Source organism: Drosophila teissieri, chromosome 3R (assembly GCF_016746235.2).
Source record: "Drosophila teissieri strain GT53w chromosome 3R, Prin_Dtei_1.1, whole genome shotgun sequence".
NCBI lineage: Eukaryota > Metazoa > Arthropoda > Insecta > Diptera > Drosophilidae > Drosophila > Drosophila teissieri.
Window position 1 is genome coordinate 27,617,880 of NC_053032.1, and position 25,813 is coordinate 27,643,692.

Consider the following 25,813-nt stretch of genomic DNA (forward strand, 5'->3'; position numbering starts at 1 on the left):
CCACATGTGATTTTTCCTCGTTTTTCCTCCGACTTTAATACATATTCATGAAGTAAATTGCATTTTAGATGCGTGGCTGAAGAAACAGAAGTAAGAGTCAAGATTCGTTTGGATTTATTAAATACTAAGAACCAAATAAGCAATAAGCCACAAATAATGATACTCGTATAACTTTTTTTCATCACCCCCTTTCAAAATCTCATAACAAAAGCGTCAAGTTGTTCGTCTTCATATTTATTGCATAACCATTGTCAAAAATCGCTTGCATTGTATGTGGTGCCATATTGCCATCCTTCAAGCCAACAAAAAATCCTTTCATTCAGTTTTCATCGTTACTTTGCATGCGATTCGTCAAGATTATTTTCTTTTCTTCTTTTCAGTGTTAATATCAACGCCAATTTAATAAGAAATATGCACGAAAGCAACCGAAAAGTGGGGAAAAGCCTGAGTGCATGCCTTGCATTATCCATTATCCATTATCGGCAACATATTGCACGCCCTTCTCTTGAAACCAATAAATGCATATCTGTCCTCCAGCTTTCCCTTTGTCGCCCTCTTTTCCTGGGCTTTATTTATGGTCGGAGTGCTGCGAGTTGCTTTATCTCTCTGAGAGAATATGAAAACATAATAATAATCACTATTATTACACATATATTAACATTCTTTATGGTCTCTCGCATAACGCAGGCATTATAATATAATTTTTTGCTCTGAATTAAAAGTGCTTCATAAAAGGGCAAAGGCATATCCCTTTTAACTGACCTCTGAAAGGGTAATTTCATTTTAATGTTCGAAAAGTTTTAACCATTTTTGATACGACACGAAGTTTGATTTCCGCTGGAATTTAATATTTTCAAACATACACATTAGCTTATGAATGCATTTACTTTATTTACAGATCACTAAATATTCATTCTTTCCAGTTATCACAGTTCGATCAACACATATGAGCTGAATGCATTAACTGCGACTGCAATGTGCTTATGGAGAACTTTACGCAAAACACAGGAAGCGCATTAAACTTTCACCTTTGTGGCGCCACAAGCAGTAATGACATTCCAGCTACTTTGGTCCGATCAGCATACAGTTTGATGCTGGTTGCTCTCGCTGTTGCTCGACCGCTGCTGGCTTAACAACATTTTCTGACAGTGTGCTGGCTTTTTCACTTTGATGCAATTTTGCGCAGCACACTTTCAGGCAGCTCACTTAAAACACACACACACACACACAGGCCAACAAAGAGCTACGATAAAGTTTTCCCGCTTCGGTTTTCCCCCCCCGTCTGTTTCACTCTCCTTTATGCCAGAGGAGAAGACAAAAGCGACACAAAAATGCCTGCAGGATGTGTGGAGCGAGCGATAAAAAGCGGAAGTGCAGATTGCCCCAGCCTCAACGACGACTAAAGTGTGGAAATGTCAATTTGCTTTGCGGCCAACAGTTGAAGGCCAAGGGGGAAGCGGGCCGGATGGGCAGGCAGAGATCGAGGGAGGATATAGCATCGGTAACTGCAACAACGCATATTGATTTTCAATTTGGCATGCCCAGGGAGAGGGGCTGCCTGTTGGTTGTTTGCTAGATATAAAGCTGAAGTTAACAGAAAGAAATGACATTGACTGGGGGACGCAATACAGTCTGCACTCGCAGGGAAAGATATGGAATATTTATAAGGCTCAAATCGGTTTAACCCTTTAGTAAAATACAGTCATTTAATAATCTCTTCCGTTTTTAACTGAATCAAACTATAGGTTTTATTGCATTTCGAGAATATTTCCCTCATCGAGTGCCCACTGTAACCACAGGAATGTAACTGAGAGCGAGCCTAACCAAAGGCTGGTTTGACAGCCACTGGCACACAGAGGCACCAGCTTAAAAGCAATTTTGTGGCTAATAAATCCGATTTCCGTTTTGTTTCGAAATAAATTGCATGCAACGAGATGGCCACTGCGCTGGATGCCGGATGGTAAATCGAGAAATGGAGAGTGCTGCATTGGGACTGAGTTTTGTGCAAGGCTGGCGGAAATGGCTACCAGGGGACGCAGCAGCAGCATCCGGCGGATGTGGAAAATTAGGCAGCCACAGTGACTCCAGCATTCGGTTGCCTACTCCCATGCCACCCACTCAACTCACATGACCCAAATTTTCGGTTGCGAATCCACAATGAAAATGTCACTCTGGGGACCATGGAAACAACAAACTGTACGGTCGGATTCATTTCAACTCACCTGAACATCAAAATTTTGCTGCTGCAAGAGATTTCCCGGAGATTCCATATGATTGGGTCCAGCTGCCTGGTGATTCAACATGGGTGACTGCCAAGTGGGATTATAAATTAGTTATAACAAGCATGTATTATTTCTTAAGTGAAAACTTAAGAACATTTTTGTACAAATTATGAACTAGTTCTAAATTTATTGTAGTTCTTATTCGATTTCCAATATATCTATATTATTATGTACCTGTGCTGCCATTGGCATTCCGCCGCCAACGCCGTTCATCATCGGCGGTTGCAATTGACTCATCTGGGCGGCCATCTGCTGGTGGGCCGCATAGGCGCCGCCCGCACCGCCGCCGCCGCTGCCACCACCGACCCCGTTGCCAGAGCCGACAACTCCGCCCAAACCGCCGCCCATGCCTTGGCCATGATCCATGAGCATGTGGTTGAAGGGCAGTGGGGGAAATAGTAGGTTTGGGGGACGTGGCTGGGACTCCTCTGCAGGCGATGGTTGACGTGAACCAGGAGTGCGACTATAATAAAATAAAAGTAAAATGGTTTTTAGTAATATATTTAAGAATATTAGAAATATATATTTTTATTCTTCAACTATAAGCTACCATTAAAACTGTTTAAATTTTTTAACAAAAATCTTATCACAGTTTAAAAACCACGAAGGACCTTAACAGCATGTTACTTAACAGTGCAGTTTAAAGCTGTAATACTACAGTTTTGGGCTGGAAAAAGTTTTCGAGCAACTGTAACCCGCACTTAGTCGTGACAGAAACCTTTATTTTATCAGAGACACTCAAACCGTTATGTGGACTAAAAGATACATCATTTAGTACTAATAGTGCAATGAATGTATAATAAAATGAATGAAATTAAAAAGATTTGAAATTTAAATTAGAAATTAAAAGCATTCTGAGATTAGTGAAAAACAATTCGCCGGCCTAAAATTACTCGAATCGCAGTTTTGCAGCTATTGGCCCAATACCGGGTAAAACAAAAGACTTAAGCAGCAAACTTGTTTGATAATCACTCGTGACGTCAGCAGCCCAGCTGAGCAGAGTTCATAAATTAAACACAACATCTGCATAAAACGCACAGCGTTTAGCATGCAAATAAAATGGTCGAACCAAACTTTATATCAAACTGGAAATGTTTGCCACTGTGTGTATGTATGAGTCAGTCATGCTGCTCAATTAATTAATGCATTTATCTCGGCACGACAACTTCCATTCCATTCATTCATCGCTCTTAACCCACTGCACCCAAGTCGATGACTCTTCTGTCTTCACATTGTTTGCCTTTTCTTTCTAGCGTCAAGTGCATGTGTGCTCGTATGTAATTTGCCAGCTATAATTTCATTGCCAGGTCATTCACACCGCATTATTAATAATACATGTGACTTCAGAGAAACAATCTGGGGAGCAGAACAAAAGTTAAGCGCTCTCACTCAAAGCAGCTGGGGAAACAAATATCCAAAGCGCAGAAATTAATTACTGTTAATCCAACTGTAATGCGAATTGCATTGCTGCTAAAAGCGTGTAATTTCTATAATTTTTTGAGCAGCTTACGTCATACTACACTTGGCGATCTTTTGGACTACCTGTGTTAGTCATATAGCTTAGCTACGTATATTTTAGAATTCTGTCAGTGATTACTAACCATCTGGCGGTAAAAAAAATCCCAGTCATGAGGCCAGCCAAGCATAAACACATAATTTTCGTTCTTTTATAACTCTTGTCTTTATTTCGGCTAGCCGAAATCTATTACTTTTTTGGGGTTACAATTACAAAACACTTTTCCCCGTTCAACTAGTCGGGGATGAAACCAAATTCAAAGCTTATATTTCACACTCTCACTTGTTACCATTTCTAGAGCGTCTAGTTTGACCGAGGTCAGGTTTTCATTGGCAACTTTCCATTGGCCCCCCGAATTCTAAGAGTCATGTCTGACCTAGCACAAAGTAGTATGTTTGTACAATCCCATTAGCCCCGCGGCTCCTCTTTCGGTGACCCAAAATTTTCACTTTTCAAGACAAAAGAAAGTACAGCGAGGGCATCGAGAGGGGAAGTAATGAGGGGAAAATGAGGCATCGGCAGCCAAAAAGGTCAGTGTGGTAAGCGGAAAACGGCGCTGTAAGGGGAAGGGGCGGCGGTAGTATTGGGTTAGCAGTGGTCTGGGTCACCTGGCAGGCGGCAAAAGAAGAAGAAGCATTCAGTGTGTATGTGTGTGTGTGCGCCAGTCAGGTGAGTCACTTGTCTGTCCACTTTTGCCTGCCTCGAATTATTTTTAGCAGCGCTTTTCGCTTTTCAATGTTTTCGCAACTTTAATTTCAAACAAAACGTACAATAACAAACAGCCATAGAAAAAAGAAACCTCCAGCCGCAGTAGCAACAACAAAAAAAACACACTCAAAAACCAACTGAAGCCCACGCTGTAATGCAATATCAAATGAAATCTAATCAAAAAAGTGTACGGCAAATACAACATAATATATATACAAAACGTTTCCAATTTGGTTTCATCACATCGACAAGTTGTTGTCTGTCGCTTTACGTTTTTTCTTTTAGATCGTTGCTTTATTATTAGAAGTGACTACCTAATTAATACCTAAATTGGTTTATTGGATTATGTTTCTGAATATATGTACTACATCTAGTAAGGATTATTATCTCACAGAAATCTAAGCAGCTCTGCTTTAACTGAAACCGGAATGAGTATCGATTTCTGATAGCTGATCTTGATGGAGGTGATTTTTATTGCTGTTTCTGCCGCTCTTCTTTTTCTGGCTGCCGTTGTTGCCACTTACATCATAACAGTTATTACGTTTGGCATTGAAACATGTTTGGGCCAACCGGCAATGAAATTGCAAAACAGCGTCAGTGGACAAAAAAAAAAAAGAAACCGAGAAACCAGCCGGCTGCCAAAGCCGAGAGTCAGATACAGATATAAAAGAGAGAGGAGAGCAAACCGCAGACTGGTTTCTTTTTCTTTTGTTAGGCCTAAAAGCTGGTTGCTGGTCGCTCATGTATTTGTTTCTGCTAAATGTTGTCTAACTGCGGCAGCTTGATAAGAGGAAGTGGCTCAGGAATTGTAATAATTGGAATTAAGTATTACAATACATTTTAAGAATAGACCAAGACCTTGATGAATGAAATAATCGAGTTTGAGATGAAGTCTAATTACATAAAGCTTTTTGACAAAGTCAATTTATTACCCCATTGTAACTTTATTTAGATTACTTGTTAACTTGCTTAACCAATACAAATTGTCTTTGACAGACACCAAAGCACTCTTCCTACATATTTTGAGCATAACTCTTGCAACATAACTGCACAAATTCCAATTTAACTCAACCAAAGTGTCGTCGTATTTTCGTTGCGTCAAGTCAAAATGCGTAAAACGCAGGTGGGCCGAATGAGGAGAAAAAAGCTTTCCCCATTGCCATAAATAACAATTAAAACTTAATAATAAATAATGTAAATGGAAATGCGAAAACCGTGGGCAGACGCACAACAATCACTTTGCAGCTTTATGTCACACATAAATACGAAGATATGACAATTGCAAGTGAAGTACAAAGAGATGTGGGTTAAGACCAGGTCGGTAAATATTTCAGGTAATTGATATGAATTTTGTGGGTCAACACTTTTCGAAAATTTCATATTCAAGGTTTGACTCTTAACAATTAACAAGCAAGCCAATTATTAGCATATGCTTGCCAGTAAAATATTACTAAATAATAGGAAACTAAAGCCATTACATCAATGTGTAATTGCTAAGAGCTCTTAATTAAGTTTCAGCTGTGTGAAAAACGCACATGTAATGCAAAACAGAAAGGAAACGGATTTCTTCATCTAATTACATATAATCGTAGGCCTTACAACTTAAAAATTGGTTATAGTTTTGAATACCATTCGTAATGTTATAACCTCTATTGAACAACCTTCGAACAAAAAAAACAACAGAAGAATGACTAGCCATGTCTATTAAACAGAACCAGTCATAACTTCCTCAACCGTTTGCCAGTCACGATGAAAACTGGAAAACTCCACTTCTTGCCTTTCTAACAACACACCACACGTTGTGGATTGAGTGAAAGTCTATGCAAAAAAGAAAGAACCCAACCTTGAACTGGAAAAATTTCAGTTTCAGTAATCATAACTTGAAAAAATTCTGCGGTCAAGAGAAGAGAGGCGGCGAAGAAACCAACTGACAACAGAGTGAGAAAACCAGTTTTTCCAACCAACCCAGAGTTTAGAGTCTAGTCTGGGGCCATTAGTTGGAGTCTGGACGGAGATGAAAGTTGTCTGCTACTCACTTGAAGCCCTTGTCATCGTCAATGCCGTTGACAACACCATTTGAGTTTGTGACCTGATCGTCCTTCTTCAAACCGTTTGTGTCAAACGGCGAGTTAGCCTTTTCCTTATCATCGCGTGACTGTAATTGGAAACACGGTGTTATTATTATATCGATACTGTATATATTTCATGGTTTAAAAACCTACCTTATCGTTGTCGTCAAACTTAAGATTCCGCAAATGCGGCTCCAATCCGGAAAGCGAGCTATCCTTGTTTGTGGGCGAGCCACTGAAAACATACTCAACCACTTTGGCGCAAGTCGAATCGCGGGGACTGCAAGAGAAATAGCACCATTAGATTAATTATATAAAATTCAAAAATATAGATAGTTAACTGCAGTTGTTTAAACATTTATTAAAGACTTTATTAAACGCTTGGTCTACTCTTGAATTTTACAAGCGTACTTTGCAACTTTCTTATCTGCACTTCACGCTCTATTGAATCCATTTGTAAATGCTTAGTTCGTGTTAATTTTCTCACCTCAGTATGCCCGCATTGCCGCTGTTTGAAGTATCGGACGCGCCCCCATGGGCGTAGGCTCGCGAGGGGGGCGGAACGAGGATATTCTCGCCCTGTGTGGACCAGGTGTGATCCTTCCACACGGAGGAGGGATCCCCGATGCCGGGAATCTGCAGGGGATGCAGCGGTCCACCGGGAGTGCTCGAGGACACGCCCTTGCCATCGGATTTCTCCCACAATTTCTTGGCAGTGGATGTGGTAATCTGAAACATAGAGAAAACAAAAGCCGAAATTATAATTTGCACGTAATGTTTACCAAGTTTCTTATAAATCGGGTCCATAGCACCCGGCTTTTGCCCCTGAATTAGAATTAATTTCCAAGCTTTATACAAACATTAAACGGCACTTTTCTGCTTCAATTTTACAATTTAAAAGTAATTGGAATATATTTCAATTAAATTAATATAAAAAGCCAAATTACATTTTCGAGAAAAGTAAAATTCCAAGAAACGGGAAATGGAAATGAAAATCTATAGAATCATTTAATGTGCTACTACAAAGCATTCTTAACTGTATTCCCATTGGCAATTGATGGCTTCCAGGAAAGCAAATATCAGAGAAATCACATCATCATCTCATTGACAACAATGCGCCAGCGACATAAATGTCAACGAAGCATTGCAAACAAATTGTTAATTAACTTTTATCGCCCTCCTTTTTTTTTTTGGCTGTGTGTGTGTGTGTGCGCCTGTGTATTAACCATTCCCAAAGGAAAACCTTGCGTCATAATGCGACAGAATAAGCCGCACCAACCGCCCACACATCTGGCAACTTCCCGACATCCTGACACACAGTTTAAATATTTAAGAGCTTATCAACTGGGCTTCAACCAAGGGGGCGGTGTTGCACGTGGGGCGGAAAATGGAAAAGCTCTCCTTGGCTGCGACTTCTGCATTAATAACAGCGCAAGTCACTAAAAGCCGAGCCGAAATTGTAGGTTACAGGCAACTGGAAAAGTATGTTAGCCTTGTAAAAGACGATATATTAACCATGCCTATTTAAATTTCCGATTGAGTTGATTCATTGATAAACATTTGAGCCAAACAACAATTAGAAATACGACAAATATTTGAAACATATGTACATATGTATTGCCGGCTTTACGTTTGTCTATGACCTAAGACAACAATTTCACAGACACCAAGATTTCAAACGGCGATGGTTGCAGAGATTACCAAACACCGAAAATCTCTTAACAAATATTTAGCGTATCCAAACCAAAACCAAAATGGTAAATAAAGCCAACGAAAATGCTTTAAACGAGCCAAAGACGGCGAGAGCGTGAAAAAAAAATATCGAGTGAGACAAAGAAAAACTTGACAGTGCAAAAGAAAAGAAGCTTAAGTAAGAAAAGTGCGATTTTTGATCTGCGAGCAGACACAAAAGATACAAAAGAGATTACCGAAGCAGTGATACAATCAAAAATGGAAAACAATACACGAAAATAACAACGAAATGCTGACGTAATATATTTGTTTCATTTAATATGGGTCACAATCTCCGTCTGCAAAGTGCATGAAAATGAATGAAAATCTGTTCGGGTAGGCAAGAAAAAAAAAATCAAATAAATTAATTAAACCGCAATTAATAAATAAGCACAAAAAACAAGGCGGCAAAGAGGTGCCAAAAAATGCGGCGCCGAGCAAAATAAAAATCACCAACCGGAAAAGTGAACAACAAAATTAAAATCGTTTTGTTAATGAACAAAACAAAAGAAGGAAACAGAAATCACTAGAGAATAATGTGCACTGAAAGAAAGATTTTATATAGAATTGTTATTCGAACGTAAAGAATCATGTGTGCTAGTCAAAATAAAATCCATGGCACAAAGATGAGCATTCCCAAAAAATTCCCAATTCGAGTCGATTTAACTTGATTGAAATTGAAATTCTGTTTTTTTTTTGTTCTTTGTTTATAATTAAAGCGATTCGAGACCCAAACAAATCTACCACCCATCACCCCCGCATGTAGGAAAATCCGCACATAAGAGAAAATCGTTCATTAACTTGTCCTTGACTGTGAAGATACAAAAAAACAAAAACGTAGATACAACGAACACACACACACACGCACATTCAGCTCACACAGATACATCACACATACAGCTGAGCGAAAAAAGGGAGCGGGTGAGCCAGAAAAAAAAGGGAGAGACAGAAAACAAAAACCGGCCTCCTCTTTGTTGGGAAAATATGCGTGAGAGAGCGAGAGAGAAGCCGACGAAAGTGCTCGCAAAGCGTAGACAGCGATAGCAAGAAGAAGAAATGGCCAGAAAAACAACAAAAACGGCAAGAAAATCTTAGAATGGCAAATAAGCGAACGCATAAAAAAGCAAAATACAAAAGACAGAGACAACAAATAGAAAGAGACAACACAAGGCAGCAAGGGGGTGGGTGGCAAAGGGGTGGTGGATATTTGGCCATAGGCTCGTGCAAAAGAGAACGAAGAGAAACAACAAAACAACGAAGCAAAAGCAGCCAGAAATTTGTCTACAAAAAAACATTCTAAATTACATTCTGTCCGAATTTTTTTCCAGATTCTATTCAAGTTTCTTGTTGTGTTTCTTATCCGGCTAAAAAAGTTGGTGTTGATGGGTGAATAGGTTATATAAATTATACGCTGGATTGATTGAAAGTAGCTTGACAGGTCGATGGTTCCGGAATCAATCATAAATAATAATTGCACAAAAATAAATTAAAATATAACGCAGCATACGTTGGTTTTGGGTGTTGGAAATGGGAGTTTATTAGGGATTTATTGATTTCTACACAATTTAAACTAGATTGCAATTACAGTCGATGAAAACATTTGTAGTCTTTTATTTTAGTGATAACTTTTAAAACTAAAGCATGTTTATTACCAATACAAGTGTGGATAAAAGAATTATTGATAGACAAAATATTTTAGCTAGCTTATTTAACTAATTGCCCCTGATACGCACACAAAATGAACCAGTTCTCAAGTAAAATTAATGTCCAAAGTAAACTGAATTATCTAATGACAACAAAGAGCTCTTAGCTACACACTAAAACTATTATTTAAAACCAGTTTTTCATTCAATAAAAAAATTATATCTTCATTTTCGTATTTATATATTTAAAGAACTATTATTATTGGCTTTGATTATACTACTATTTATAATTATTAACAACACCAAAAATAAACCAAAAAAAAAATTTATTTGGAATGGGAATTTCTTTTATAATGCGCTGTAGTATATTTTTAGCAAATAAATAAATTGTAAATAAATAAGTAAACCAAAATTGGATATAAACAAATCCAGCAAATCTGGTTTATTGCGCTTCCCAATTTAAAATTATTTATTCAAGCAAAATTATCATTTCGCATTGCAAAGAAATCCTTGAAATTACAGTACCCCTTAAACCAGGGCATAAAAACATTAACCACATTTAATTTTTGAGCACGAAAAGTTGTTGACTTTGAATTTTTGTGTGTAACACACACCGAAAATAAATAAGCGTTACCGCCTGAAATGCGAGAGAGAAAAAATGAAGTGCGCCAAAGATGTGCGAAACATGAAGATTAAATTGTTTGGACGAAATCAAGGCGAAATTGTTGAGAAGGTTGGAGTTGCGGGCACAACAAAGAGTTCCTCCATCGGTTTAAATTTGTGCTTCCACCTTTCCGAGTTGTTGTCAAGTGCAAAGACCTTTCGCGTGTCATACGAAAAGCCAAACGAAAATAAACTAATGAAAATAAATCTAAACAACACACAGGCACACATGTTGGAGGGAAAATGGAGGAGTACTTGGTATATATAGTATCTATAGAAATGCACGAGAAATTGGGCGTGGCTAGGTGGATTTTGGCCAAATAAGTGTCTCTAAAAATAATTTTAATGAAGCTTGACTAAAATAATGCACGAAAATATTCCAAATGGTTTATTTCATCAGCAGAATTAAATGTTAATATGCAAATATAAAGGGACATCGAGGACTTTTAAATGTTATATTTAGTTAAATGCTAAGCCTCTGTGAAAATTCCCGATTCACTATTAAAAATACAATTTTGTAGTTTAATTTTGTTTATATATTTTTCGCGGTATTTGTATCTGATCGGAATGTTCTCAGTTATTTTCGGCTCTCCGCGACTATTGATTTTGTTTCTGTTGTTGGTCTCAACGCTTTTTGTTTGCAAAACGAGGCAAAACAAAAAGTGCAGTCAGGCTGAGAAATGCGTTTATTGCGCTTTTCAACAACCGACTTTGCTGTCTGCTGTGCATATTTATTTGACTTTGCCTTTCTCCACCCAACGAGACTAAAAAAACAGCAAACAGCAACAACCAACCAAAAAAAACACAGAAATGGGCAGAAGAAATAAAGAGAGTGCAGTGCAATGCTAAATGCTTTTACTTCGGCGTGTGTATTTGGCAAAATGCAATGCAGTAAATTCTAGAAGATTAATTGGATTATACGACAATATCTCAAAGCACTAAATCTTGCAACTGGTTGTGCTAAAATTTATTCGCTTATTAGCCCTGAAATGTAATAAAGTAGAGTGTTTTAGCCGATTTACCTTTATGCCATTTTATATACATTTTTTTTTTTCCGTTTAAAACTTAGTAGCCTTAATCAGCCAATTCAACTTTCAACTCCTGCAACTCTTTTTCTAAAAATGTCTCGAATAAACGTGCACGACTAACTAGATTCTTTTTCACAACTTTTGATGATGACGAAAAGTTACCTGCTCAGAAGAGCGAGAATTTTCCGCGAACCATGAGGTGAGCCGAAGTTGCAAGTTAAACGCCTCGAGAAAAGTTCGTACCGCTAAACTAAGTCACGTGACTTGCATTAAGCACACACAAAATATAAATGTATATATACATATATATGTGAACCAAGTAATGTTGCACTGCCACCCACTTTAAGCAACTTTGTTGTCACTGCAGTTGCCATTGTTGCTGTTGCGTATTGTGTTTATTGGATTGGCCACACCCCCAGCCATTTGCCGCCCTCTAAGTTAAACTGTCCGTGTCTTCCGCCTTCTGTCGGTAAATTGTCATCAACAGTCGCCTCGCCTCTTCAGCCCCCCCAAGTGTCCCACACTTTATCCTGCTGATAGACTTGGCTTTTCTCCTCTTCACTTCAGTCAGTTGCTGCAAACATTTCCGGCGCCTTGTCCGTTTGTCCGTCCGCCGGTTTGTCCGTCCGTTTGTTGGGTCCCCTGGGTACAATAAGTCAATCCGTTTTGGCCAAGGTGTCGAGAGCCGGCTGTCGTTGTCTCTGTCTTTATTGCTATCTCCACCTCTCTACAAGTATAAATCTTTATTGCATAATTCGAGTTTGCTTTGGCACTGGGTCTTCCTTTAAATTCATGGCTTGTAATGCCTGAAGTTTACAGAAATGACAAAGTTGATGACGTTTTGGGGGAGACCGGTAAATTGAATAAATAATCAGCAGCATAGGAGTTTAGTATTGGCACCAAATACTATAGATTTAATCAACTTGTTAAAAGGAGATAACTTCAATTAATGCACAATTGAATTTATTGCGATCCTCTTATTGAAAACCTATTAAATAAAATCTTTTGGAAAACCATTTCGAAAAACATTAAAGCCCGTTTCAACAGAATCCGCATACAACATCTATTGCGCTTATTTCATTATTGATTTATAACTTTATTTTTATCCATTTACTATGCGCGCTAATCGTTTCGATTATGCAAAACTAAAAAAGTGAATTTCGATACAAAACAAATTGCATATCATGGCAAGGAGCTTAATGTATAATCACCCAATCGGGAACGTCCCCCAAGGTGTCACCTTATAATGGGTATATTTTAAACAAATTCAAATTGGATTACCATTTACCAATTGTGAATGCATAAATATATATGTATGTTGAAGAGCCATGCCCTTATCGGGTGGCCACTGTCATCTGTCGTCTGACACGGCCACGCCCCTTTTTGGCTTAAAGCCAATTCGGGCCACAACATATAAAGCCTAATCAGTCAGCGAGTTTGCATCAGTTCAGTCAGACGCAATGCAATCAAGCGTGAAATAGATCGGGGCAAAAATAGGGGAAGAAAGGAAACCTAAAGGTGGGGGCGCACTCTGTGTGTTCGGTCAAAGGCAAAAAAATACAAAAAAAAACACATCGCATATATAATTGAAACCGGAAAATATTTATTTTCATGTAAATTCCCTCGAAAACAGAAAATGAAAAGAGATAGGTGGAACCAGTACCAGGGGCCGACAGCATAAAATTCTACATACCCCTTCGCAAACAAAAAACTCAACCCCTTTTTCTGGCAACTGAATCTGCTCACTTTACGGTTTACAGTGCGCTGTGGGGTTAAACTACGTGAAATGCATATAAAAAAAAACAATTGTCAGTGTGGAAAAACAAACCCAATGAATGAATGAAACGAAGGAAAAAGCGAAAAATCAACTGCAGTTAGCAGAGACGGGGCCAGAGGTAACCGCAAAGCGTTTTTATCTATAAAGCTCAGGCCCCTCACTCGAAAAATAGCCCCAGCCACAGAGAAGAAACCGAAGCTACATACGCTGGGGATTTAGATCGGGAGGCTACACGAAAAGAAATTCAAACTTCTTATTAAAAAGTTCTGGAAAAATCATGGTGGACTACCACTGGAACCAGAAACAAATAAAGTAATCAAATTATATATTTCTTTTAGAAAATAATATTTCATGCCAAGTTTACTATTTAAAGTGCCAAGTATTTTCGCTTGGTGTACATTTTTTGTTGTGCCATTATCTAATAGCAGCAGTAACAAGAAGAGCATGAATGAAACGTGTCTCTCTTATCTCATGTGTGCGCAAAGGGAACTAAATGGGGCTGTTTAAAATGTTTTAAATAAATACATCTTAATAGCCCTGCTTTATCAGTAATAATATAATTTATTTCGCCACTCGTTTAACTAATATGCTGTTAACAAACTTATTTAATAGCCACATGGATTGATACAGTAATGAATATAATTAAATGTGGCTTAAGTGAGAACAGAACATCGATGGCCAATTGACCAATGGTCAATAAAGCGTGTTTCTTGCAATTATTTCATACTTTCAATACATTTAATGTATTCCAATTACCAATACCTGCCATTTGAGTTAAATATTCGATCAGATATGTTATCGACATTTCTAAAGCAGCTTTCAGTTGACTGATTTGTTCTGTGGCACAATGTTTATCGCAAAAGCCGCTTTCATCAAATCAGTTATGTTTTCGTGTTGATATTTGCTACCGACTTCAAACAGGTAGAATTGCTTCGATAAAAAGCAATTAACAAATATCAAGAGCAAGTGCAATTAGAAGTAAACTCATTCATTAACCGGTTGGATCTACGGAATCCAAGACCAACTAAACGGCATGAACTTCAGGCTGTCGGCATCGCCGTTCACCATCCCCATCACCATTACCACAAAGCAATCAATCATAATTCTTCTCCCATAAAAGATGGCAAATAAGCCGAATGAGTTGTGTATCTAAATTTAACACTGTTTTGCGAACTTCATTATAATGATCTTGAATCAGAAAATCTAAGTTTTTACAACCACTTAAAACTGAAGTTTCAAATGCCAATTGTAGTGTCCCCTTTCGGGCGCCACTGCATTATTAGTGCAAATTGGAATGCAAGCAGTATCCTTGGTCTTCAGAGGGTTAAACACCTAAATGGCACCCATGCCCAAGGGACAGGTGACTGAAGGGGTTAAAGGGATCGCAGCTTTTTGTGTCATTTACCATTTCCTGTGTGAGTGCAACATCCTCGGCGGTGCGAGCGTCCAACATGAAGTCGTGCAGTAATTTCATCATTGGACAGGCTGTGCGAGCGAGAGGGCGTGATGGTAAAGAACACACGGCGATCCAGTGCGCGACAGAGAGGGCGATAGCAGTGAGAAAGGGACAGGGCGAATGTGAAACACGTTACACTGGCTTTTTTTTTCCTTTTCTTCTCTTTTTTTTTTTGCCGCCTGGCGATTCTTCTTTATTTTCGGTGGGGACACGCCGTGTGTCTATATATGATATATTTATATATATTTTCTCTGTATATGAATTTATGATTTATTCAAAAATTCAATACTGATTTGGAATTCTCGATATTAAACTTTCCACACTCAGCTGTGATTTTCACACGCAAAAACCAATTTACATATAGATTTATATACTACTATGTACACACACACACGCACGACCGCACTCGTTGGCTTAAAGCATTTTGTTGTGTTAATTTTCATTTGTTGGTTTCTTATTCCTCGTTTTTTTGTTGTTGTATTATATTTTTTGTTTTTTGGTCAAGAAACAAAAAACGTGCTTAACGATCGGCAACAAAGACACACACTTATTTAATTCCATGCAGACGAGTCAACTGTTGCGGCCAAACTGAAAATTCTACGCTCCCCAGTTCGCAAAAAAATGTATCTCGCCGTGAGTGCGAAAGAGAGAAAGAGAAGCGGAGCGGTGGAGAGCAAGTGGACATGTATCGCCGAGAGACAGAGTGAGATGGAGCGGGCGAGCAGCTGTTGTCTGACAATAACATAATCAGCAACAATTTATGCTGTTTAAAAAGAGCGAGAGAAACGCTAATGAAGGGGCAGGGGCAGGGGCAGGGGTTAGGGGATACCCTCCAAATCTCCCACTCTCTCCGCACCGCCCCCGCTTTATCACCCTCTCTGTCGCTCTCCCATTAGCCGCACACGTGCAAGCTTAGCATTCTATCTGTCTGTCTCTGTTTGTGTTTGTGTTTGCTAAGCCGAATTTGGCATAGTTTTTTTTTTACGTAATGCGAGAGCAGAGAGAGAGCCGAGCTTATGTGTGGGCAATCAAGCTTGCTCTCGCACTTAAGTGCGTGTGTGTGTCTGTGTATCTTAGAGGTGAGCAAATGAGCGAGCGTAGTAAGTGATCATGATTTGCAAGCACAAGCTCAAGCAGCTGTTTGATTACAGCGCGAAGAGTAGGGGATGCACAGATCCATCTTATGCGAAACTTAAATGACCTACTGTGAGTAATTTAGAGCACAAATAAACCATTTGCAACTTTCGTCTTAAAATTTATTACTTTACTTTACATTGAATACAAAAAGAAAATTTTAAATCATTTATTTAATCTCAAACCTCTTCAATAACTTTTGTGAAGTTAGCTAGTTAATCTGCTAAAGCAATGTTTGAAAATCTTCCATATACTTTTCATAGATTAAGTAAATAAATCATAACTGTCCAACAAAAGCAATGAGCTCCATCCATGCTCACCATCATTTCGCCCGTCTTAACCTCCAAGTAATTAAATTGCTCGCGACAGTTGCTGGCAATTAAAATCGTTTGGAGAGCCAAGTCAAACAGTAAAACGAAATTAAATTGTCAAACAATTTGCCGCTGCATTTGAAATGCTTTATTTAATTAATGCAAATGAGTGTGAGCATAGTAAGCTTGGCGAGGGTGTGACGCATAGAGCAGCTGCCATCTCAGCTGACCACCACCCGGTTGAGATAATGGAGAAAAACGTGCCAGAAGACAGATAAATGTGGCAACAATAAAAAGCAATAACCTCACAAGTGAGAAGTGTAGAGCAGAGAACGAGAAAGAGAGACAAACTAAACCAGGTCTAGCCGGCAATGCAAATCAATCAAATCCGATGAAGTTAACGTCGGCGCCGCAGTTGGCTTCGTTGCATTTGCCACATTCAACAACAGAAACTACAGTGTTACTCCCATAAGTACATTTCGTATTACCATAATCCAACATTTACAAATCAACATATTTTCCAGTTCTAGAAAACCCTTTTAGAAAAACCAATTGTAACTCTAGAATTCACGTATTAAGCTAAAAATGTTAAATCGTTTATGGAAGTTTCACTGTGGCCCAGGAAATAAACATTCACACACATTATCATTTAAGCAGAGCGTCTTGGATGTTGGAAAATTGCAAACATTTCAGCTAATTGGCAAGAGAAGAAGAGTCGGAAAAGAGAGAGAAAGAGATGAAGACTCTGGTTGAGCGGCATTTGTTCAATTAGAACGTAAATGTTTATAGGAATGGAGGCAGGGTGGTAGGCGTTATGCGGTGGAAGTGGCTGTAGTCTAAAACAGGGCCACAATAGAAGGAACGAAAGAAAGCAAAAGCTGCGCTCAAAATCAGATGCCCCACACTGAGACAAATTCCGCAGACACACACACACACACACATAAATCATTACGCGCACAAAAAGCTACAAAAAAAACGTGAAAGAGAGTAAGGGGTGGGGAAAACTGTATGGAAAAAGGAGGGAACTGGATGAGGATGGGAATTCGCAGCGGAGGATGAGTAAGCGGCAGGCAGCATAAAAGAATCGCAAGTAATAAGAACACCGCGTACACAGAAAAAAACTATATTTTAATCAATCGCATCTCGTTATGTGTATGTAATTCCAAGACAAATCACACATAGTAATTATTTGTATAATTAAGAGAACAATCTAAAGCTCAATCTTAATCAATGCATTCTGTATACATAAGAATCAAATAAAAATGCTCCAAGAATATGGGTTTTCCAATTGTCCAATTTTCTTTCGGTGCAGAAGACGAATGCGAAGAAGGGACAGAAGAAGCAAAAGAGGAAGCAGAATGCGCCACATGCAGGGAAACAACACAAACCAAGGCAAGTGAAACAATGAGCAAACTTAATGCAACGAAAACAACAACAGCGCAGAAGAATCGTTTGTGCCCTTCCTTCGCTACCACCCCCTTCCCCCCTTGCTTTTCTCCTACAGTCTTCTGCTCCCCTTTTTATTCCATTCCATTCCGTTCCGCCCGGCTGTTAAGCGCAAATCAATGACCTACGACATCAACAAGAGCGCGTCAAACACACACGCAAAGCCATAAGTGGGAGCAAGAGAGCGAAGAGATAGTTCTGGAAGAGAGGAGCGCGCGGGACAGGGATAGCACGTGGCAGGTGGGCCCAGGAGTGGGAGAGAGACAGTGAGAGGCAAGGATGCGAGGAGTTTAGCGAAATGTTGCCGTTGTCTGCGATTCTCCACCCCCCGCAAACTAGTGTGTGGCCACACGGTAAATAATCGAAAAGAAGAACATAATCAATTAAATTCAATGCACAATGCAAGATTTGTTAGTTAGCACATATAAACATATTAAATGTAAGTTTAATTGTTAGTACTGATTTTCATCAACAAAATATACAATTTCTATACTGAGTTCTTCAATTCATATATTGCAAATATTCTACTTTTCCAGTGCTTACTGTATTAAGCAGAGGACCCAAATCAGTAAGCTTGAGAAAACTGGAGTAACAGCGCCAGACGGCAAAAGGGAGTTCACAAAAACAAGGGTATGGGGAAGGACATCAACAAAGGAACAGAACACCCAAGAACAACAACAACAAGTTTGCTATAACTCGCTTTGCACAACTTTACTTTACCTCCTTCCAGGAGGTCCTTATTTTGTTGCTATTATTCCGACGGGTCCTCGCATAAATGCAATAAATATCTTTCGCCTCTTCTTCTGTTAGTTCTCCGTTCAAAAAAAGAGAGAGATTGCACAATGTATGCACAAAAGCAAGTTGTTGCAAAGAAAACCGAAAAAAAGGGTGAACTCAAGCCACAAGAAGTAATTTTACTTAGATATTCACTTTCCAGTTATCTGTTTGATATTGCAAAAATATAAAATATATAACAAGAGTCAATTTAAAGAACGGTTTTGCATTAAAAGCTACAAGATTCACTAGAAACATGAAATACAAAAATAATAAGATCAATATGCAGAAACCCATTGAGCAAATAAGCTCACTTAATCTTTATAAAGAATTAATGCGACAAGTAGGGTATCCAAAGTTCCGCACACCCAGAAACCGTTTCGAATCGACAATTTGCTTGATAAAAACATAATCGATTGCGGGCCAACCAACACTCGCACATTAAAACCCTGCATTGTGTGCGAAGGAAGTGAAAAGGAAATTGCAGTGCCAGGTGACAAGGGGAATCACCTGGAGCAGAGGTCAGAGAGGGACGGCACGAACAGGTGAGCGAGCGAGAGGGCGAAAAAGGAGTGAAATTCTTTAATTAAAATGGCATTTCCTATAAACAATTGTGACACAACGAGAACTTCTCTGCACTCCACTTGCATCCACAGCATCGCAACTCATTAGTTCCCAGTATGAAATTCTTTCGTTTATAAATTGCTGCCAGTCGTTTCTGGCTAAAATGCCAGTGGTAGTAGACGAGTTCTCAAGTCATCAGATTTACCGACAGCCAGACAGCCAGACAGACAGACAGATAGACAGGTGAGCAGACAGGTGTGTGAGTAGCCGAGTGTATCTGAGTGTGGCTGTGCCGCATGTGCAATGTTCTGGCTTTATAAGGTTGAAAAATTGCAACCGGAATGGGATCTATGTATCTCAGCCCCGCCTCTTTCTTCGCGTCCCCTATATTTCCACATTTATCTCCATTAGCAGCGCAGCAAAGACACGAATAAAGCAGCACAGACAGACGGCGAGTGGAAAAAATGAAGAGCCAAACAAGAAGTTGCAAGAATGGTAGAATCAGCACAATAGTCCTCTGCTGCAAGTTCTATAACCATCAGAAATAATGGCCTCCAAGAATCCTAAAAAACCGAATCTCGTATAAAAAGAGATTCTATTAAACTGTCATAATCACGAAAATATCGAAACTAGTAAATGGTCCAACTTGGTAAATTGCAGTGGCCCTTAAGAATTATTTTATGAGGCCCAAAATAGAATTCCTCTGAAAGTTGCGGAATGAAACGAAAAGTTTTCGCCAAATTGCGAAGAAAAGGCATAAGGGAAACCCATAACCACTAGCCACCAAGCCAACTTATTGATTAATCTAACAAGAGAAAATAATCAAATGAAATTTAATGGTTAAACTTTTGCCACTCTCTTTTTATATTTGGGAATAAACTTTCGATTTAAACATGTAAGAGCTCTATTAAGGTCACTTGGCCATAACATTTTGAGAGGACTCCCTCTTATCGACATTTTTGTCAAGTTGGTTTCGGCTATTTAATTGACAACTATCAAGTTTTAGTTCGCTAAATAAACGCCGCATAATAAGACAAATGAATGTAGTGGCAAACTGAAGTTAAGCAAGGCAAGAAAACTGTCATCCTCTTCGGTTCGAAAATGCGAAGTAGATGAGTCATCTTTCAAAGTAGCGACGTTCAATTGACAGGCGAAAAGAAGCAGCGTTTTAGTTGTTCGTAGCTACCCCATCGTGTAAAACTTGTGGATACTCCATCAGTTATCGAAACACATTGGTATACAAACATGGTTAACGAATTAGCTTATCATTCCGCGCCTTATCAATTGAATTAAAAAGAATACTACTCGTGCTACTGATAAGTAAAGTATTCCCAACCAAATCAATTGCAACATATCGCAGATATGTGTGTTCCCTCTCCCTTCTTGTCCGCATAAATTAACGTAATCGAAGCCACAATTGTTGGATTAATTATGGGATGCCAAGAAAATTAACCTATTACTCACCGCTGCATTCCGATTGGCAGCTGCAACAGCAGAGCTGTTCATATATTGATTCTGTGGCGGCATCATTGCGGCTCCCATGGGCACTGTGGTCTGGCCACCCATGTAGACATAGTCCTGGGGTCCTCCGGCTCCGGGAGGACCCAATGGCGGCTGCTTGGGCATGCCACCGTTCATTCCGGGATGCATGGCTCCACCGTGATGGTCGTACATGCTGCCACCCGATTGGGCATAAGATGACATGTGACCCAAGGCAGCCGCATGGTTAAGCAGATTCGAGTTGTACTGGCCGGGATGTTGCTGCTGCTGCTGTTGTTGCTGCTGCTGCTGGCCGGGATGTTGAATGCCCAATCCGTTGCCGTTGCCCAGTCCATTGCCACCGCCCATGAGATGGTGTGGATGCCCCTGGTTTTGCGCCTGCTGCTGTTGCTGCTGCTGCTGCTGGGGATGCTGCTGGTGTGGATGCTGATGTTGTTGCTGCTGCTGGGCTGCAACGGCGGCTGCTGCCTGTGACATCATGTGATTGTGCTTGGCCACCGCCGCCGCCTGTTGCATGGCGGCCATATTCGCAGCTGCAGCGGCCATCGATTGATGATGCAGACCGCCATTCGTGCCAGAGCCACCATTATTTCCGCCACCAGCTCCTCCGCCGCCGCCTCCTCCACCACCACCCATGCTGCCCAATCCGCTGCCCATGCCAATGGTTCCAATGGCGCCGGGTCCACCGTTACTACCATTTCCCGGTGGGCCGCCAGGAGCTGCATTGGCCGGATTCATCGGCGGATTGTACTTCCATTTGTCGGGGTTCTGGAATTCAAAATCAAGGATTCATAAGCATACCGTTGAGCCTTTGAACAGTTTTCTATATAATCTAAATTAATTGTTATACTCTACTAAAATGCTAGCCTGTTTAATCCTTTTATACTTGTTAAGTTCTCAGTCGAATATGAAATCAATTTCCTTATCAATATCTCCTAGCCTTTGCTATTCTATTCGCACAATTCCATTGGCTGCGCTCTCAATGCCAAAATTGCGATAATCTGTTTATGCAACCATTTCTGGCAGACACTTATACAATCTGCGGAGGTCAACTGGGGGAGAATTAAAGCCCACCTACATACATCCCCCAGAAATAAGCGCCACCAAGTCTAATCAAGAAGCAGCACTTGGAAAAGTTACCGAATTGCGATATGGAAGCCAAAATGTAGAAAGGGCAAAGTACAGAATTGCCATCTGATGCTAATTGCGAAAAACGCAATCAATACTAATTGCATAAAAGTACCAAACTTTTATACGAAGAATTTCGTTTTTCTTCTTTTTTAAAATCTCATTAAGCTTCATGACATTTTTGTCTAAATATTGTATAAACCAATATATAAATAATAAGTTATTATAAAATGATAAAGATTCTCGCTTAAAAGTATGCCTAATAAATAAGTCCTCTATTATCTAAATATATAACACTTTTATCTCTTGATAAATGTTACCTAAGTGATCACTAATAATGAGACTACAGTGGTTCTAAAACTGGTTTGTTTTGGAGTCTGGAATACTTACATCGATCCCATGGCCGTCGTCGCCGCACGCCCATCGGGTCTGCTGTTGCTTCTGGGCAAAGTGGGCGGCGTACTCGGCGGCAGCGGCCTCGTGCAAGGTCGAGCCAACGGCTCCCACCCCTGGCACACCGCCACCCACTCCGCCCACGCCCACTCCGACGCCAACGCCGCCGGGCGATGGACGCTGCTGGAAGACATAGCCGACGGCGGCTGCGGCGGCGGCACCAGCTGCATCGGCGGCATCCTGCGATACGCCACCGCGAGATCCTACCACAATGGCATCCGTGCCAACGCCGACGCCTCCGCGGCCATTGCGATCATCGTTTCCACCCAAAAACTTCATGTGTTGCTGGTGTTGCTGCGGCTGCTGCTGCTGTTGTTGTTGCTGCTGCTGCTGTTGGTGTTGCTGGTGTAGCTGTTGAAAGTAGGGCGGTGGTGGACCGTAATGTTGCTGCTGCTGCTGTTGATGTTGCTGATAGAGTTGCTGCTGCTGCTGCTGCTGTTGGTGTTGCTGCTGCGGCGAGGGCGTCGATATGGCAATTGTGGGCGCGGTTAGGAGCTCAATTTTGGAGGCTTTTCCTAGCTATCGCAGCTGACAATTTTGCGCGTATTGCCAACTTGATTTGGATTGGATTTTTACTTGCAGCACAAAAAACCACACACACGCGCGTTTTGCAACACGATTCGCTTAGAAATATTCACAATTGTTACATGTATTTTTTTAAAAACTTTCGCTTCAGATTTACACTTGTTTTTTTGTTGCTTTTATTTATTTTGTTGTAAAAGAAACCACACTTTTTGCTTAATATATTTAACATTTATTTTACAGACTTTGCTGAGATTTTTCACACACTTTTTGCTCAAAAAAATTGAATTTGCTTCGTTTGGTTGTCGTGGTTGGTGTTTTGTTTTGTTTTTTTTTTTACATAAATTTACACAAAATTATGAATAATATTTTACACAGTTGCACAGCTGTTGTTTTTTGGGGACTTAACAAAACTGAACTTTATTTATTTAATTACGTATGAGAATTGGTTAAAACTTGAATTTTTACAGATTTCTGGTTGAGAATTGTGGAATTTCCGTTTATTAATGTAGTTTATTAATTATAATTAGGATGAATTTTAATTTACACGACGTTTTAATGATGAAAATATACACAAACTGCAATGAGAAATTAAATTGGAAACTGTGATTAGTAAACGGCGGAGTTATTGCGCTAAAAAATGCTTCACAAATGGTCAATTTCGAATCATGTTACTTTTGATTAAACCTCTTGCGAAAAGGTAAAGTTTTGATTCCCTTTTGATAGACACGCGAACCACTGTACTTTTGTGCGATTAAAAACTTTGAGCTGGTCATGGTAAAGAAAAGATTCCGATAACACAGACAGCAGACAGGGCACATAATAATAAACAACAAAATAAAACGCACAAGGGGCAAATAGAAGCAAAACAATTTCTTCTAAAACTGAAAGGCGAGTAAGACAAATATTAGCCATGATTTCCTCATTACGAAAACAATAACAAAGTCGATGCCAAGAGGCGGGAAATGGGGGGGCGGGTATCGTTTGAGGAACAGGAGCCCCAAGAACAAGTCAAAGAGGAAGACTATCCAAGAAGAACAACGCAGAGCTGAATCATGCGCGAAAAATACGGAAAATTCAATTTGCTTTCTTTAAAGACCGATTGCGTTAATACTCTAGATACCTAATTTACATAAGGTAAATAAGTGAAAAACATATTGGATTGAAATAACGATGCAGTTTAGTTTTATCAGTGAATATCAATACATAACTATTCAGTCGTTATCTATTCGCAAAGTGCTTAGCAACCGTAACAAAAAGTTGACATACGATAACAATGGGTGTTATGTTGCAGTTTCACAAAAGTTTGACTGAAAGACATCGAAATTGGTGTTTAACATAAAGTTTTCTTATAAATCATAATTAGAAACATTTTATTTCCAATTCAGCATTATTAAAACATTTCCTTCTATAGATTAATATATTAGGATCATGTATTTGTCTTATAACATGAAATTCTATAATAATTTAGGATTGAAGCTAACAAACGAAAACGAAATCCATTTTTAAAATCTGGTTACATTGTTGATCGGTTTGTTAAACAATCTCAGAAATATACATATCTGGAAAACTTGTGGACAGAATTATAGCGCCTCCCGCGAAGGGTAAACGAAAAGCGCAAGGAAAGGCGAAAGGCGGGGGCTGGTGGGGCGGTTGAAAATGGAAAACATATAAAATTAACATACACACAGAGGAGCAAGAACAACAGAAAGAACAACAACAGGAACGATGCCGGCAGACGATGAGCGAATGCGACAGAACGAATGGCGAAGAAAACGAAACGAAGCGAAGACGAAGGCGAAAGGCGGCCGCAAACATTTGAGGTTACGTTTTCAGCGAGAAGAATGCGAGTGGGTCGGTCTTTTACTTTATTATTTTATTTTTGTTGTTTTTTTTTTTTTGGGTTGTTTACGAGAACCTTCATCTCTCCATTTCTCCTTTCAGTCCTTTTGTGCCCCCAAAAACGCCTCTCTTCGCGGAGAGACAAGTGCAGCATGCGAAAAGGGATAGAAAGAGAACGCGAATGCTGGGCCCCTGGAAACACGCATACACCCAAACGTACACATTCAGGGGGGAATATAAAAACAAACATAAAGATAAACCATAAAAGAGATGGCGGACAAAACAAAGGAGGTGCGGCCAATAAGTAATTAGGAATTAAACCCATTTGAATTGTTTAATATTTTAGTTGGCAGTTAGGCGTTCTTATTGGGAAAAGCACGTATATACAAATGCAAGGCGTCCCGAGAGAGAGGAAGAGCGAGAGAGCCCGCTAACACACACACACACACGTAAGAGGCAGCTGAATAGGATGGGGGGTGGGGGAGCAGGAAGAAGCAGAGCAGCCAAATGGCCGCCGCTCAAAAGGAAGAACACGATGGAATAAGGAAATAATGAAACACACACTTTTGCACACTTACGCACAATCGGAAAAATTTGTTCACCAACCAAACACAAAAAAAAGGAATCATATCAATTATTCAGGCACACACTTAATTGATTTTTACCTTTTTCGGGCAAAATACGAATTAATTTCGCAAACTATTTATACATGTTTGCATATATACAAAAAGCGGTCTGGAAACGCACACATACACTCATGCCGCCGAAATGGAAAAGGAAACCCGATGATGACAATGTAAAACGAAACAGGAGTACTTTACGGTTTTTAGCTGTTTTTTTTTTTTTTGTTCCTTTCTTTCCTTTTTGAAACACTTACACATGCACTTAAAAAAGCCTTTTCGTTTGCATTTCCTTTGATTTGATGGTGTGTGTGTGTGCTTTCGTTAAATACGAAATTTAGATTATTTAAATTACAATTATTTACACAGGATGATGAAGAAGAAATCGGCCAGGAATTTCTTCAACGTCGCCGCCGTCCGTCGCAGAACGATAATAAAAGCGAAATGCAAAGACACACTGGCCAAATACAACTACAACAAAGAGCAATCTAGAGAGAGAGCAGAGAACAAGAACCCCAAAATGAGAGCAGTGTTGGCAAACGTGCGAAATCAACAGAGAGAACGAGTGAGCATGCCCACAGAGTAGGACAGTGAACAAGAGAGAGAGAGAGAGAGAGCGGGGGTGTGAGCGCAAAAGACCGACAAT

General features: G+C 39.7%; 1 protein-coding gene across 3 annotated transcripts in view; it reads right to left on the bottom strand.

Annotated features, from left to right (window-relative positions):
* The window catches only part of LOC122622238 (maternal protein pumilio), a 171,746-nt gene that overhangs the window by 145,395 nt on the left and 538 nt on the right, over positions 1-25,813 (bottom strand). The window contains exons 1-8 of one of the 3 annotated variants that reach the window (XM_043800548.1): positions 25,425-25,605; positions 22,121-23,283; positions 20,567-21,370; positions 7,063-7,304; positions 6,729-6,855; positions 6,543-6,661; positions 2,457-2,745; positions 2,223-2,309 (exon numbers count right to left, since the gene is read on the bottom strand). In XM_043800548.1, coding sequence (XP_043656483.1) covers positions 2,223-2,309; positions 2,457-2,745; positions 6,543-6,661; positions 6,729-6,855; positions 7,063-7,304; positions 20,567-21,370; positions 22,121-22,462 — 2,010 coding nt within the window. In that variant the 5' untranslated portion in view covers positions 22,463-23,283; positions 25,425-25,605. Of the gene's footprint in view, positions 1-2,222; positions 2,310-2,456; positions 2,746-6,542; positions 6,662-6,728; positions 6,856-7,062; positions 7,305-14,822; positions 14,950-20,566; positions 21,371-22,120; positions 23,284-25,424; positions 25,606-25,813 lie in introns of those variants that run through there. The other 2 variants (XM_043800549.1, XM_043800550.1) reach the window with 2 other exon arrangements.